Here is an 18,090-nt window from a genome sequence, read left to right as displayed (position 1 = left end):
ACCGTGGGAACGCTTCTGTCGGAATCCACAGAATCTGTTACCATAGAAACTGTGTTCTATAATAGCTACAGTCACTGAGTTAGTATTTATGCAGTCTGGGAATTGTATCACACCCTTAGTTTCTGTAAAGGCCACCTCAATATTCATTTAGGCCACAAATGATAAAAAAACAAGACATGCTCTTCAGCAAGATTTGTAAGAAGTGACAGAATTTCACCAGCATATGCAAAATTGCTGCATTTTCTCTGCATTCCAAAATTCCCAACATCTGCAAATCAGAGGAAAGTGGCAAGGCTATGTCAGTAGGAAATTGCGGTGGTGTGTGTGTGTTTCACAAAAAATATGGGTCAAGAAAGATAGCATTTGACTCTTTTTTTTTTAAAGGGGGAGGGATAAGATCATGTATTTCTTCCTACAGAAAACTCAGGTCTTCTCAGGCCTAAAAAAAAACTTAAAGTGTTGCATTAGATTAAGAATCGAACAGCCACATCAAATAGGATATTAGCTACCCAATAACAGATCAAGCCTAGAAAAATAAATAAATATATAAAGAAGGACCCGAGAACTAAAAACACGCGCAGATGCGCATCTGCACCACAGGAGGAAGCCCATCGTGTGAAGTCCGCGGCAGCATTAGATAGGCTGTGATGAGGAGACTGAGGAAGTGTGTCGCCCCCTCCGCATAGGCTGAGTCCGTTTGGTCGCCGTTCTGCTCGGAAATCACTCGGAGCTCCGCAGCCCACCGGCCGCCCCCGCAGCCCCAGATACAGCTGAGACAGCGGAAGAAATGTGGGGAAACGGGGCACCCTTTTAACGCCCAAAACACGGGAGGATTGTTGGTCGAAGCGCACACATCGAGCGAAATTGGGCGGAAAACTCGGCGCGCCGATGGAATTCATTTAGCCAACGCAGCGCAGCCGCGGTAAGATCCGCACAACCACACCGTCCGCCCGCACAACTGCAGGGAAAAAAGTGACACTGCGATGCGGATCCTACATAGCTGACATTGTTTCACTTCATAGTGCTTAATTTAGTGCGCAAACTGAGTTGAAGGAATGTTGTTGAGATTGTGTTAAATGTAATTTTGTCCACTGTAGTGTGTCTAGCGTTTAATATATCATATACAATTTTACTGGAATCAATTATGTCCTAATTTCTTATTGTTTGCATTATAGTTCCTTGTTTCTATATGACTTCAAAGCACTTTAAGAGTAATATCTCAAGCCAAGACGATGCTCTGGTCAGGCAGAGCAAACGTCAATTCTTGGCGTTTCTTTAGATTTCAGTCATACCGATCATGAGCTCACCTCCCGGGCTGTGCTAAAGGCAGAGTCCTAATTTGGGAAGTTAAATAAAACACAGTCAGGTTTGTAGGGATGTTTTTATAGCTATCTCTCTTTCTACCGAAGCGCAGAACTGCTGCTGATTTTCAGGTGTCCTATATTTAGACCGCATATTTATTGCTGTTCATGTGCGTCCGGATTACAGGTTACACTGTGCCTGAATAAACAGTGCGGATGAGGAGAAAATTCATGGCTAGTGTTGTTCCAAAACCTATGAAGAGGGTTGCTGCACTTTAGATAATGAATGTAACGTTGCAAGTGATGGAATGCAGCTAAGTTTGCACCTGAACTCTAATCCAAACACAAAAACACAAACAAACAATTTTTGTACATAAGAGTACAAAAAAATGAAAATGATCTAAAGTAGTAAATTTTACTTCACAATAGTAGTCTGTAATAGTCTATATTAGTCTATTTGCTTTGTGTATATATATATATATATATATATATATATATATATATATATATATATATATATATATACACACACACACACACATATATATATCTTCGATCAGGCGACTTCGTCGTCATATTGTTTGGCTGTTTAATAGGGAAGATGCTTACGTCAGATAGGCGAGCTGACGTATGCAATTGGTACGACACCAGATTTAACAGTTTATGGCTTTACGTATGCAATTGGTGTCGCAATTGGTACGACACCAGATTTCACAGTTTATGGCTATTAATAGCATCGGAGCTCTAGTTATTTTTCTGGTTCTTATAAATATTTTGAGCAATATAAACTGTTTTATGCGTCGCTTGCAACAAGCTGTTTAAAGCCTTTCCTTTTTCAGCACCGTGGATAGCGACGCACTTGTCTATGGCAAAGAAACCACCAGGGACTTGATGCATTCAGTAGTAGTAATAATAATAATAATAATAATAATAATAATAATAATAATAATAATAATAATAATAATGATGGATGCCAAAGAATTTGGTTTTCCTGTACACTGAAGTTATTTGGGTTTGAAATCAAAAGATAAATATAGATCAGAATCTCATCTTTCATTTCCTGATATTTACAACTACATCTATCACACAACTTAGAACATGGCACCTTTTGTTTGAACCGACCTATTTTTCAAGTTATAAAAATTCTTGAATATGTGACTTACAGTACAGGTGTTTCTTGTTGATTCAGTGTATCCTGTTAAAATTATTGTTTAAACAATTAATAATTCTGAATGAGTCTTGGTTTGATCACTTTGCCCCCACTTTGAATGCTGCATTTGTTGTTCCAACTATAAACCAATATGAAGAGAAAAGCCATCAAGCTGAGAAAAGAGAAAAAATTATCAGAGGCATTGCACAAGAGTTTGGGTATACAAACTAAAACAACTTGGAATGTGCTGAAAAAGAAATATATCACTGGTGTACTAATAAACAACCATCAATCAGGTCAGCCAAGAACAACAACAACACTCAAGGACAGAAACATTGACATGACATTATGAATGCTAGGAATGAAGGTATAACAATCAACCATTTTAAGAAGAGATAGCTCTTTTGCTCTTAAAGAGCAGAAATACAGAGGCCATTCCAGAAGATTCAACCTGTTCACCACCAGTAAGAATTAGAAGGCCAGAATTTACTTCAAAATTATATACAGCGATGAATAACAAGTGTTCTGAACCCAAGATTAACCTTTAGTAAAGTGATGGAAAGTGTAGATAAAGAACATATCTGCTTATGATCCAATATATACAAGCCCCCTTGTCAGGTAGGTAGTGGTAGTGTGATGGTAGATGGTGAGGTAGAGGTAGTGTGCTGGCTTGAGCTTGCATGGCTGCTTTTGGAACAGGCTCACTAATTTTTAATTGATGATGTAAAATTTGATGTTTATTGATTGATGAGGGGCAGCAGAATGAATTTAAAAGTCTACAGAAACATTCTGCCTGCAAATATACATCCAGTCTAATCATGATCAAAATCACTAATAACACAACAAAGAACTTAATCAGGGGTAATGTGGAATGTTGTAGTCTGACCAAGACAATCACCAGACCTTAAACTAGCTGAGCATCCTGAAGAGGAGACTGAAGGGAGGAACCCCCAAAACAATGCACAAAATGAAAAAGCTGCAGTACAAGCCAAGAAAAGCCTAACAAATAAGGCTGCAACAGTTTGCTATTGCCAATGGGTACCTAAAAAAATCAGTGATTTGCCAAGTTTTTTTTAACATTTAGATGTTATTATTAGGAAATGAAAGCTGAATTTATCATTTCATTTGTATTCATTCAGTGTATAATAAAAACAAAATAATAGGCCTTTTTTCAATTCGTACAGGGACTGCATTTACCCTTAAAGCTGTGCTCAAATTTGTATACAATGTGGTATATGTTATCTGGCCCATCTAGCTGGTGTGACAAGATATGAATGCAAGAAAATTATTTTGTTGGTAATAAAAATTACTACCTACTACAAACTACTAACTCCTAGACCTTTTCTACAGTGTCCATTATGTTCAACTTCAGAATATTTTAGACTTTAAATATTTTTAGGCTTGCTTTATTATAATTAAAGAAATAATGTTCTTCACACAAATTCTTTAAAATAAAATCAGAAAACAAAAGGAAAACACAAAACCATACCTAAGGATTGACTAATATATATATATATACATACACGTGTATATATAATACTTGACTTTGCATTCCAGCTATCAAATTCTTTGAGACATGCTTTAAAGAATGAGATAACAGGTGTGTATATCCATGTTCAAATCAGTATGGCCAAATAACTATTTTTGCTGGCGAAAGCATGAAGAGAGAGCCACAGCTTCTTCATACTTAACCTCAATGCATGAAAATGCTGCACTATTTGGCACAACAATCACCATCAGCTCCTGTGCGCCCTCTTAAAGCAGCACTATGACTGATGAAAGGATTCATCAGATATGACTGGGTCAGAATGCCAGGAGGTGCCAGATCAGGTTGGATACACATACCCCAGTCCCATTAGCCCCTGATGCCCTTTTATATTACTGCACAATAGAAGAGTAGAAGCAGCTGGAACAGTGGAAGTACATGCGAGAGCTCTAGAAATGGACACTGCTCACAGGGTTGGACCTTTGAAGAGCATTGAATATGCATGGAACAGCAAGATTTAATGAGCTGAATAGAGGGCAGGAGATGGCCTCTGTACTGTGTTAATTTCTAACAATGCATCCACCCACACAAACACAACATCCCCACCCCAATCCCCTGACCGTAACGGCAGACTCCTCATTGGTCTGCGAGACACATGCACTCAGTGGAAAGCATTGCTGAGAGGATTGAGTGTTATAAGTGTGAGGGTGAAGAAGTAAGAATCAATTCCATTCTCTGTTGTTAGGAGACCCAAGAGAATTGGAAAAGACTCAGGAGCTTTGCCAGAATGTTCAGCTTGTCATTTACATCTCCCAGTGCAATATTGAGGATTTCAATTAAAATAAGAAATCCCTCTGCAGGAGATCTGCCCTCCAACTGGTGTGAAATGCCTAGCTCTGTCTGCATCTGATTGATGTCAAACATATCACTGCCTCCCGCTGAAATAAATTTGTTCACACACACATGCACACACAGGTCAGACAGGGACAAGAGGAGTTTAAAGAACTGACTGCAGAACAGATAGGAAGAGAGTGAGGCATTGAAAAAAGAGTGAGATGACAGTACAGAGTGTCTCCTGACTGCAGTTTGATTCATTACATTTGAACAAGCCCACACAGACAAGCATCAGAAATATAAGATGGATACTTCCAACTTTATCCAATATAACTGTGATACAGTGTGTGAATTTTAGTGAAGTGGAGGATCAGAAGGTCTTCTGGACAGAGTTATTGCTGCTGAGAGCATGGCTTTCTGATTGCAACCTCTCTGTCATCATTTAAACAAGCTCAGAGAGAGAAGGCACTCAGCTCCATAGTAAATAAAAGACAACAGCAGGTATAAATAGAATAGCAGAGATTGCAAGATGAAATTGAATTTGTTCAGTGTAGAAGGTTCTCCATAAGAGCCCTTGATTCACAGTCCTGATTTGAGTTCTTTCTTGAGATGACTCACCCTAGTGTCTGCAACCAGAAAAAACTCTCTAATCTCAGTTGCTCAAGACGAAGAACTATTTTTTTAGTTCAGGTTTTGCATCTAAAATGCACAGTCGTTTCTCCAGCTCTTTGCCGCTCTCTCTCTCACCCACTTACTCATTTTCTTGCTTGCAGCAGCATATCAGTTTGTGTAAAAGGTGCTCATTTGTTCATTATGCATGCTAGATTTGAGACTGGTGTGGAATCACAAGAAATGGACAAAAAGTGCAGCACAGGGTGCAGAGCACAGGTCTTACACTGCATCTGCTGAATAAATGTAAGCATGTGAGAATACAAGCTATCGAGGGTTATCTGGTAATGGTAATGTGAGTTTAAGGAGAATGACAGCAGAGCTCCTGACATTTTATGATTATATGTACTTTAATAGTGCCAAGGCATCTAAATCATTCTTTTAAATGTTAAAGTAGAGCTTGTTATAAGTGAATTGATATAGCAAGGTAAGTAAAATTAAATGCCTGGCCAACATCATTAACCACCATATGTAGTTAGCCATGGTGAATAGTGCTGAAAAGTTTTGATAAAGAATATATTTCTGTCCTGATTCAGAACACTTCCAGCATCCATGAATGCATTAACAAAGGCACTGACCTGTTTAAAGGTCCTGTTTGTGTGGTATGGCGTTGTGGTGGGTTGATGACTTGGAAAATCGGTCATGGAGAGCAAATCTCAGGATCAGGAAGGCATGCATGCAAAAATGTTTGTGTCTGAGATGCTAATAAGTCATAGGTCAAGAATTAAAAGAAAAAAACTCATGAACTGTGTGTGCACATCGATCTCTGGGCTCAAAATCATAAAAAGGACGACCTCCTCATTTACTAGTTGTGCGTTTTCATAGATTCCACAAGAAGGATAGAGCACTAAGATGGGCCAGATAACATGAGACAAAATACAAAGGCTTTACTTTGATGATTGAGCCAGACATCTCCACCGATCTCACCAGCTGCCTTTCAAAATGTCAAACACTAGCTGTAGCAGAAGGAATACGTTTCCACTTGCTTCACCTAGCATGACTACAAAGTTAAAAACGTTCGCTACAAAGATGAAAATTTTCTGTTGAATACGCCTGGTGAAGCTTAGCTTAGTTTTATGATGACAAGCTGCTACATGTGAATAAACTTTGAAATGGCAACAATGCTGTGAATTACCGAAGAGCCATGATCTATGCTTCGTGTTACGTCTGGTTAAGTGATAGGCCTACTATATTATTTAATGCACTTTGTTTAAGTAACTGTGCTAGTTAACTGTCCATTCAGTAAAATTGATGAGAAGAAACTTAATCAATGAATAGTCTATTAATGATGCTTTGCATTATTGTTATATTTGCTAATACATTACTGGGTCTGTTAACTAACTAATGATAGGTGTCTGCTATATAGCTTCATATATTTATATATTATTAAAATATATTATTATATATTTCCATTTTTTTCAAGACCTATAGTTATATGGGTGCAGCAGTCATGATTAATAAAAAAAACTTTTTACTGCATCTGGAATTATTTCAGATGCCCAAGAGTGGTAAATTATTATATCTTTTATAATTTGCCATCTTTTCTATACTGCATTAGTCTCAGTCAGTGTTTATACTTCCAGTTGGTATTGTAAATCTGTGGAAGATTTAATTATGGATCATTCAAAACCCAAAACTGTACAGTACCTCATATGACTCATATGACTCAAACTCGTTGTGTAGATTTAACATGTTCACCATACTAATTCAATGATTCCTTTTTATTGATAAAAGGCTAATAAACTCAAATTAAATATTCAGTTACTGTTGAATCAAACCACACCCCATTCCTGATATTTGTTTTTCATATACCTATCTAGTACAGTCTGATTGGATGCTAAATGCAACTTTCCTTTCAGATCTTTGCCAAGTCATATCTAGAGTAATATATAACACTAGATATAACTTATTGTCAATGGAAGACATGGACAACAAGACATTTAAGGCTATAAAAAAAAAGAGGGAAATATGTTCATACTCTGCCCCATGTAACCTAGTATAGTAACAAACACAGGAGAAATTATATGCTCACAGTATTTTTCTCTGGCCAGAGGTATATGGAAATGTATAATTTCTCTAGGTTAATTGTAATATTGTATATGGTAATATTGTTTCTTTAGCCATTTCTCTTATTATGGCTACAGTGCCAAAAAACCCGAATCCAAGAGTTAACTTCCAATTTGTTTTAAATCTCCAGCTGGTAAAATAAATTGTGTTAAAATAAACATGTGTCCCAGATTATTGTATTTGTTTCAGAGCCATTCAATCTTTTTGCCAAAGTCCTTATTTAAATCAACTAATAGGCTGTCTTCTATTAGATGTAGGAGCCAAGAAGATATAAAGAGTTTATTTAGAAACAAAACAAAGAGGAAGGTTGGTGCTCCCAATTTTAATAAATAGTTACTGGGCAACTAATTTACAAAACATTATATTAACATCTATAAAATGCTTTAATTAATTCAGGCTTTATTTCAAATTACTTTTCCTTGCAAAACAACATATGCAAGTAGTATATTTTTCCAGTCACCAAACTAGATTACAATATGTAAGGACATCAATGGCCTACTTTAGCTAAATGCAATTTCTTTTTAATCAATAATGTCTTTGTTATTTAATGTGATCTTGCCAACATATTTTACAAAATCCTAAAAGTCTTCCAAAATCCTGAGGACACCTGGGATAAAAGTATTTAATTGAAACTACATCGTGTGCATGACTCATTCATTTGACGACTTCATTTGAAAATTCCAAAATAGTAAGACCAAGTAGGCTAAACTGTACACCATATGGATAAATTATTTAATTATTGCAAGGCTAAAGCAGATCTAAACTATATGTTGTGGTTGTGATTTTGGCTTCCATTTTTTTATTTTTTAAATTTTGCCAGTAACTTAAGCATCTAACCCAAAAGAGTTAGAGACGATGGCCAAACAACTGACAGATAACAAGCCTTTGCTTTTGTAACCTTGATACCTAGAAGCAAATTAGTCTAATAGTATAAGTCACCCAAAAAACACCTAGAGCTTCATTAGGGCTTAGGGAGCCTTTAATAATAATCTTAGCTTGTAATAATAAACTCTCTCTCTCTCTCTCTCTCTCTCTCTCTCTCTCTCTCTCTCTCTCTCTCTCTCTCTCTCTCTCTCCCTTATATTTCATTCTTTATTAAGAATGAATAAATTCAGTCAATTTCTGATCTTGTTTTAATTTGTTCCTGTAGATGAAAGTGATGATGCTTGTAAACAACAACAACAACAAAAAAAATCACTTTTTACTTATTAAACTAATGAAATCAACAAAGTGAGTATTTAAACTGAAGAAAATTTAGGACCCCCTGTGCCCTAATAGCTGTTGTTTCCCCCTATGGATGAAGTATCCTCAATGAGACGTTTCTTTAGATCTGGGCTTTGACTTGGCCTTCTAGCATTCAGCAAGTCCTTTATTGATTTACTCGTATGTTTTTGTCATGTTTCAAGGTCCAGTTCCACTTCAGCTTAATTTTTTGACAGACGGTCTCACATGTTCCTCAATCACCTTCTGATACAATGTAGAATTCATAGTGGATTCTACGATGATGAGTCGGCCAGGTCCTGCTGCAGCAAAGCTCCTACCATAACACTTCCACCTCCATGTTTCACAGTTGGTATGAGGTTCTTTTGCTGAAATGCTGTATTTAGTTTACTCCAAACATGCCCTCTGTTATGGTCTCCAAATAATTTAATTTTAGACTCATCTATACAAACCACATTATTTCAGAAGTCTTGGCCTTTGTCTTTGTGGTCTTTCACAAACTGCAGTCTTGCCATCATGTTTTTCTTAGACAGTAAATGTTTCCTTCTTGCACACCTCCCATAATAATTAAAGTTGTGCAGTTTATTTCTGATTGTAGATTCATGCACTTTGAGATCAACTGTATCAAGAGCTTGCTGTAGGGCACATTTTTGGAGAGTTTTTTTTTTTGTGGCCTGTTCTTTCGGTGAATTTGCTTGGATGGCCTGACCTGGACATGTTGGCAGTTGTTTTAAATGTTCTCCACTTGTAAATGATTTTTGGACAGTGGAATGGCTGATAACAAATTCTTTTAATTTCTTTTTATATCCTTTACCAGGACCTTTTTTAAAGGCCCCAGAGAGCTCTTTGGATCTCACCATGGTGATACATCTCACTTCAACAATAAAGAGCAAACCAAACTAAATTTCTGAGGTTTAAATAAGACAAGCCTCCTTCAAAATGTTCTGTAACAATGTTCTTATAATTGATGCAATTGTATCTATTTTAAGTACAAATAAATGTGGGGTGTGCTTAATTTTTCCTTTTTTTTTTTTGTCCAAGATGTTTGTTTGGTTTTATTTGTTTAGTTATATTACTTGAATCTTACAATATTGTCAAAATGAAGATCAAATGTCCATATGTTTAACTATTTAAAAAAACACAGGCTTTCATAGGGGGTCCTAATTTTTACACATGACTGTATATATACACATATATACATATATAGTATGTATATTATTTAAAATTTACTTAAAAATATTCATACTGGATAAACCAAAAAAGTTATTTCTCTATGCAGTCTGCTTTCAGCACTGCGGTGGACAGGCGTCAGATCAATAGATCCCTTCATCCACTCCCTCTGCCAGTGCCAAGAGTAGAACTATATATCTGTACCAGCACACAGTGACAAGGCACAGTGAAATGACATACAGACCCACCAATTTTCCACTTCCTCTCTCCCATGCCTGTCATCTCTACCAAGCCACTATCCCATTAATTGATTTCTCTGTGACAGGAGGTTGTACTTTCTCCATATGTTGTCTGTATAAATCTACCAGGGGCTTACTTTGGTCACATTGAATTTAAAATCAGCTTGAATAAATCCAAGCTACTGGAACACACTGTATCTCTCTATCTCTCTCTCTCTCTCTCTCTCTCTCTCTCTCTCTCTCTCTCTCTCTCTCTCTCTCTCTCTCTCTCTCTCTCTCTCTCTCCTGAGTCTCTGTCTGTTTACCCCCTTGCTTGCTCATCCCCCTCACTTTTCACCCTGCAGTGCTATTGTAGTATTGCCTTCCTAATTACCACATCAAACTTGTCTGTGTGCAATGAGTATCGCTCTCTCCTTTCTGTTCCGCAAACGCAGATTGATGCGAGACTCTCAGAGCTGTGCACAATTTGTGAATGCTGCCTTTATTGCTTTGATCATCACAATCAGTGCTTTGACTCACCCCACAGCCACAGACAGCTGTTGGTTCATTGTCAGCTAATGCAGTGTATTAATGTAGCCACAGCAGAGGGGATATTGATAATGAGTCCCGAGTATATAACCACAATCGCTGCTAATCTGCCTCCCAGCAGACTCTGCAGGTGGGAAATGACTGCTTTTGTTTAAATACCTATTTTCCTATGCTCTCATTTGAATTACAATTTTATAGCATATCCTATATTGCATAAACTTTAAGTTGTCCATTTTTAAAATACCTGAATTCTTTAACAAAACATTTAAAATATATATTTATTTTCTGTCAAAAGAATAGGTGGTAAAATGTAACCTAATATGGAAAAAGCATATAAGACAACATATACTGTATTATTTTCTCATTACCAAGACATGTATAGAGCAAAGCTTATTACATTTCCAGAACATAGAGCAATGTATTTGACAGAGCAAATGAGACTACAACCTTTAAATGATATTTAATCTAATGTTTTTAAAATGTCATGTACAGTATAAACCTGTTTTCTGAGAGGGAAACAGACTGAAAGATGCGAATACATTTTGCAATAAGGCTTTATTTCTTGATACAATATACAAGAAATAATTTTGCTCTATATGACTTTATTTGTGGTCTTTTTGTTGAAGTTGGGATTTCTTGTGAGGGGATGTTTGACCATGAAGATATTTTTGAGATCAGTGGATCAAAATGACATTTATAATGTTAAATAAAAATTCATACTGTAGTTCTTGAAAACCCTACAGCAACATTTTTGCAAGCTTCTACTACACTAAAAGGTTGATATTTATACCAGGTTTCATTTCTGTTAAACAATCCATTTTTGTGTGTTGTTTAAGGGAATAACATTTCTAGTGACTGTGATTTAGCAAAGGTATTTTTACACTGTGAGAACTGCATGGTGTGGAGGATTTCCTGTGCTGGATCAATGTGAGCAGTGGTAATAATGGAAGACTATACTCTTCTTTATCACACTCTGCAGTGTGCAAAGCTGTTATTTCATAAATTTGTTTATAAAGACTAAAAATCACACTCTTTTCTCTTACAGTGTGATGCCAAGAGCAATACAGAGAGCACAAAAATACACCAATACTCATCCAATAATACACACACGTAACTGTCCTTATAAGATCTTGTGCATTTCTTTATATTACAGGTTGATCAGGATTACAGTGAAGATGTGCTGGCAGTGTTAACAGAGAAGGAAAACAGGTGGCACCATGGGTGATGGAGGAGCTCTGCGGACAGAAGGAAATGCCCTGCTGAAGGCTGTGTTCCAAGGCAAGCTTCGTCTTGCCCGATTGTTACTGGAGGGAGGTGCATACATCAATGAAGGCAATGAGAGAGGGGAGACACCCATCATGGCTGCCTGCATGGCAGGATATGATGATTCACAGACACGTCAGAAAATGGTGCGCTATCTTCTTGAGAAGGGCGCTGACCTGAATATCCCTGATAAATCAGGCCGGACTGCCTTGATGCACGCTTGCTCTGAGCGGGCGGGAAAAGATGTTGTGTCGCTACTCCTGGAGAATGGAGCAGACCCAAGTCTCAAAGACTACTCTGGGTCCTCGGCTCTAATGCATGCCATCAACACAGGTGATCGAGAAACCCTTCAGATACTTCTAGATGCTTGTAAGGCCAAAGGCAAAGAGGTGATCATTATAACCACAGATACCTCACCCTCAGGCACTAAGAAGACCAAGCAGTACCTGAACTCTCCACCTTCACCAGGTGTGGTTGATAAACTCTCCCCAGCCTGCATGTCTCCATCAGAGGTGGAGATTCGAACCTCAAACTCACCTGCCGGAGAAGAGGAAGAAGGCATCTTCAGCTTTGCGCTAACTTCCGCCCTCCCGCTTCCTTCCAACAGGCCACCAGGTGAGAGGAGGCCACCACCACGCAAGCTTCTCAAAAGACTGAACTCAGAGCCCTGGGGCTTAGTGGCACCTAGTGTACTGGCTGAGAGAGGTGAGATGCTGGAAGGCAGCCTAGCCGAGGAGGACAAGGTGGTGTCAGAGATGAACGGTATGTCAATCTCTGGTCCTGGCAGACCACTGCTCTCACGCAGACACAGCATTGAAACTCATGACCCCTGCTCACCGAAGCTTATTGACCGCTCCTGCTCAGAAGATTGTGCAGCCCTCTGTGGTTCTTCTTGGGCTGACAAAGTGCAGCAACATCAGTCACTGTACCGCAGAAACACGGCGCCTGAGTCACAAGAGAATGCTGGTCATAACCGTGCTCTGGCTCACCCCAAACTTACACGAATGGAGCACTATGAGTCAGATACTCATCTGTGTCCGGAGTCAATTCCTGGATCTCCAGATTCTGGTCGTGTGTCAGTGGAGCGCCGCAAGTACAACGCCTCACCACTATCTTTAGTTGCCAGTTCCTCACGTGAGTCCCTGGAGAGCATCCCGAACTCAGTGTCTCCCATCACTATGAGGAGGAGACCTCCAGGCCTGCTGGAGCGAAGAGGTTCTGGCACACTCCTGCTGGACCACATTTCACACACACGACCCGGATTTCTTCCTCCACTCAATGTCAACCCCCAGCGACCCATCCCGGACATCCGGACCAATGGCAAGCCGTCTTCACCCGTGCACTCTGGAAACAAGATCCTGCTGCCCGTAGCACCCACATCACCAAAGCGTGTTCTGGATTTCAAAATGAAGAAAAAGTTGATGAGGAGGCATTCCATGCAGACAGAACAGATGAAGCAGCTCTCCACCTTTCAGGAGCTAATAGCAGAGAAGGTCATGGAGGTCAATGGAGACTAATAGTTATTGAGAGAATCTGTGTGTGTGTGTCTCTCTCTCTCTCCCCTTCTCTCTCTCCCTCTCACACACACACACACACACACACACACACACACACACAAACTCTCACTCTTACAACTGGATAGTGAAACGCTGTAACGCTCTAAAATGCATAAACCATATTCTTAAAGGATAATGTTGATGACAGTAATTGAGTATGAATAGCTACAATTTATACCCACTGGTGATTACTGACTTCCAAATGCTTTTGGCTATGTTGGCACAGTTGGCCAAGCTGTTCCTTAATCATTTAATTTATTTTTGATTTCTCATATATTCTTTCATTTTTAAGAAACAGTTCTTGTCATTTAAAATGTTTACACTTTACCCTGTTTAATGAAGTTTTGTTTAAAAATTGTCAGCATGGTTAAAATTGCTGGCAAAGTGATGCGCTGTTCTGTAAAAGCATATCAAAGGGGAATATAAAAATGATCCGTTCCTGCCAACCAAATGCCAACATTCAGTTTTTTTTCTTCCTAAAATCCTTTTGATTGATGATAAAACTTCTGTTTACTCTATTCACTGCACACTAAACTATATTATTTATAATGCCTTTTACTGATGACTAATCACAAGATTGTAGCATTAAGAACAAGAATCAAAACTTTTTTGATGACTGAAAATTCAGACAAAAATGTTCACCACTGAAATGGTGTGTGATAGGCACTATATGTATAATGGAATTTGTTTTCTTTAAAAAGTGCAATTCTTCATTAAGAATCCCAAAGAAGTTCTATAAAACCCTTTCACACTCACATTTAATAAAATTAGGAAAACAGGTAAAACATTCAATATAAAGGGCACGGAGGTTGTGTCATGTGTGCACAAGAGGCAGAGCGCACATGTAGATATTGTACAGATTTCACAGGCAGTACAATAAACATTAGTATTTTAGTATTTCTGTGTGCAATATTTTGTGCTGCAAGATCACTGGTTTCATATTATTGTGGTGAACATAGGATAATCAGTTACATTTGCAGCAAGAGTAATTTGCACTTCTGCCGAAAAAAAATGTAGTGTGGAACCATGGACACTACAAACTATGTTATCCCTTACAAAAAGAGCATACACACATTTGAAATGAAATTATTTTCAGTGTAGTGTTTGTCAGTGTAGAGAGAGTATATCTATATATATCTATATATATTACAAATAAACAAGAATTAGTTTAACAGAGCTTAAAAAGTGTTTAATAGTCTTGCTTTTGTTTCGTTGATGCGATATTCAAGTGATTTTATTTAGAGAATATTAATTTATTTCTGTGTATTCAACTACATGTACTTTAATATGAAAACAAAAAAGTAGAGTAATATTTTTCTATACCTCTGTGATGGCCCATTTTTCATCTATTGTCTATCTTTTAAATCAAAATAACAATATTATTGCTAAAATTCTTTGAGTGGAAATCATCTCTTCCAGTGTGGCATTTTTTTCACCGGCAACATATTAGGACACAAGGAGAAAAAAGTTAAAATGTTTATGTTATTAAATTATGGACTTTTTTAAACCATGTGAAAACATCTCTTTAAAATACAGCAGGTGACACTGTATATTTGAATTAGCAAGTTCTCTAGTTGCTACGTTATTATTCTTGTGCGATCGTCTCATCATCATTCCAGAATCTTTCTATGCTCTAGAGAGCAGTGAGTAGTTGCACTGAGTTTTCCCTGTTTCTGAATATCATTGTGGAAGTTCACAAAATTCTCTGTTGTACAAAACTCCCTGTGACCTTGTTGAAGTTGTGCTCAGGTATGTCTGATCAGACCTTAAAAAAGAAAACAAAACAAAACAAAAACAAACAAACAAACAAAAAAACCCAGAAAAAAGTACAAGGGTCTTCAGTTGTGTTAGGCTGTGTACACAAAGGACATTTCATGACGTGCTGCTAAGTCTCGTTGGTTTACAGGAAAATAACAACTGCATATCCGAGTGTTTTAATTCGCATTGTGTCAAAGGGATAGCAGTTACACTATCAACATCTACTTCTATGGATTTAATATTTATTGTAACTTTGTATGTTTGGTGTGGTACACTGATAAAAACTGTACTGAACTGAATCATTACTTGCTAAAAAATGTAGATGACTCTTGTGTTAGCAGTAAGCCTTAGGGACGAGAGGCAGTAGGCTAGTGTCCGTGTAACAGTCTGCACAACACCATGATGGGAATAAGTCTCATATTCATGTGAGACATTTATGGTGCTTTGAATAAAGGCATGACTAAACCAAACATCTGTGTCCGGTGAAGTTATTTACCTCCACGTTGTCTCAGAGATACTACTGTAATTTATACCATGTTAAAGGTATGTTACATGTTACAATGATAAAGGTAGAGAGAATATTAACAGAATGAGGAAAGGTGAATCGAGACAGTTTTTTAAGTGAAATGGTTCAAGATGTTTTAGTGTCCCAAAGTCTATCTTCCTGAGTTTGTGCTTTCTGGTCATTCTAATGTGAAACCACAAGAATGCAAGACCCCATTATCCTCTTTATGTTGCATTATACTATACAGAATTGTAGATGCATCCCCACAGCCAAACTCTAATGGAAAGTCTTCCCAGAAGATTGGAGGTTATTAACCTCAAAGAGGGACCGTCCCATCTGAAAGCATTGCAGAGGTCAATTCTGTTGTTTTTGATATACACTGAAGACATTTGGGTTTGAGATCAAAAGCTAAAAATAAGAAGACATTAGAATTTTAGCTTTAATTTCCTAATATATACATGTAGATCAGTTAAACAATTTGAAACATGACACCTTTGGTGACAGAACATGCAATTTTTAGGTGAGCAAAAATTAGAAGAGAAATTAAGTAATTAAAGTAAATTAAATAACAAATAACACAGCTTGTTCTAGTTGTTGTTTGTGTTAGCCAGTTTCTCCATTCAGTCCCCTCTACAAAGACAAAATTCATGCACAAATGGTGATTGTGTTGGTATTTATTGTGTTGGCAGGGTGTTTTTGTTCATGGTCTAACTTCACGATGACGTTTCTCTCAAATACAGTGGATATGTTTGTCTGTAAATTGACTGACAATGTTCATGTAGACTTCTGAATTCATTCTCCTGCTACCATCAAGAGTTTATTGTTTATTATACTAAAGAAGAAAGTGAGACACTTTCTCATTGTTCCAGAAGCAATCGTGAAAGACCAAGTCACTACCTCTACTATGCCTAAACTGGGAGCTTGTATATTTTGACACTTTATCAATATTTTTGTCCAAAGTCTTCTTTGTACAGTGATTAGTGATACCTTCACCACTGCCCTGTGGAGGTTGTTGGTGAGCTATTGTTTTGGGGTTTTCTTTACAGCATTCATATAATCAATAATTCTGTTAATAATTGTAATTCTAAATCTTTTTTTATTATTATTAATGACCTTTTCCATGTCTTCTTGTCAGTACACCAGTGGTTTCTTTCTTTTCTTTTTAAGGAATTTTCCCCACTTTCCTCTCATAGATATCAAAAGATTTATCCAATGCTTACTGTTCCAATATATTTCACTTCAACCATATGTAGGCATGAAATTTTATTGTAAACATCTTCCATACAGATGCTTGAAAGTATTTAAAATGTTTAATTTGTGCTGTATGTTTGAGGTGTCTAATCTTTGAATGAAAGGTTAGTAGGTTTTGCATTTAAAAGTATTGGTAAAGCATAAAATAGATTGGATCCAAGATCACCCTGTTACACCAGATGTTATACCCAATGAAAAGCCATTCCACCCATCTTTGTAACGGTTGCAAGTCCAACAGTCAATTAATTGCACATACTACACCCCATGTGTATAGAGATTGAGAAATCAGCATGTGTACTAGAGAACTTTTGCTCTCTCCAGAAATACTTCAAGTAAGCAAAATGCATGAATGTTGTTATGTAATTTTGCTACTTATGAGAGAACCAGTGTGTGAGGGAGTGACTCTAGGGGTACATCCCAATATTCTATTTGATCCTTTCTTGTTTATCCCTCAGATTAAAGCATGCCATCTTTAATGACGTATTTATTCTTAAAATTAACATTAAATGGAAATGTGTAGATGGTTACCTTCATGTTACAATGCTTGTGATCCTCTCAATAAACGCTAGCTGTAGACATCTGTCATTTCCCAACATTTGCATGTATTAGCTTGAGCATTAGGATGTTTTGACAAGCAGATTGGCCGATGCTGCATGGCGGCTGTTGACACATGCATCATGTCACTGATGATCTCACTGGATGTCCAGATGAATCCTTCTCAAGCATCAATTGGAGACACTCATGACATTCTGGTGACATATTACATTTCCTCACTTATAGCATGTAAGGCTTGCACTGGAACAAATGATTCCAGTGTGTATCCATGAACCCTTCATGACAGAGATGTAGGGCAGCTCTCTACCAGTCTGGTTTATGTACAATGCTAAGTGTGGTTTGTGTGTTCACCGGTGGGCATGCGTAAATCAACCCATTGAAGCCTGCAGTGTACCAGGATTGCTCAAAAGTGGATCACATCAGTGCAGCTCCTATTAAATTCTTCTCGAAGTTTGTCTTCCAATGTTAATTCTGATTCAAATTCATAATCAGTCTGTGTCTTTCTAGTACCAAAGGTCTTCTTGCGGTGAATCCATG

The 18,090-nt window shown here is 37.6% G+C and overlaps 1 protein-coding gene across 1 annotated transcript; it reads left to right on the top strand.

Annotated features, from left to right (window-relative positions):
• Positions 1 to 595: 595 nt before the first annotated feature.
• Positions 596 to 15,635, top strand: LOC132845325 (ankyrin repeat domain-containing protein 34A). The gene is made up of 2 exons (XM_060869272.1): positions 596 to 922; positions 11,819 to 15,635. Exon 2 carries the CDS (start codon positions 11,883 to 11,885, stop codon positions 13,443 to 13,445), a length of 1,563 nt encoding a protein of 520 aa, XP_060725255.1. The 5' UTR covers positions 596 to 922; positions 11,819 to 11,882; the 3' UTR covers positions 13,446 to 15,635.
• The last annotated feature ends 2,455 nt before the right edge of the window (positions 15,636 to 18,090 follow it).

The sequence above is a fragment of the Tachysurus vachellii genome, chromosome 5, assembly GCF_030014155.1.
Source record: "Tachysurus vachellii isolate PV-2020 chromosome 5, HZAU_Pvac_v1, whole genome shotgun sequence".
Taxonomy (NCBI): domain Eukaryota; kingdom Metazoa; phylum Chordata; class Actinopteri; order Siluriformes; family Bagridae; genus Tachysurus; species Tachysurus vachellii.
This window is presented reverse-complemented; position numbering and strand designations above follow the sequence as displayed.

Coding starts and splice junctions, on each gene's coding strand:
- LOC132845325 (XM_060869272.1), top strand. CDS start 11,883: ATGGGTGATGGAGGAGCTCTGCGGACAGAAGGAAATGCCCTGCTGAAG.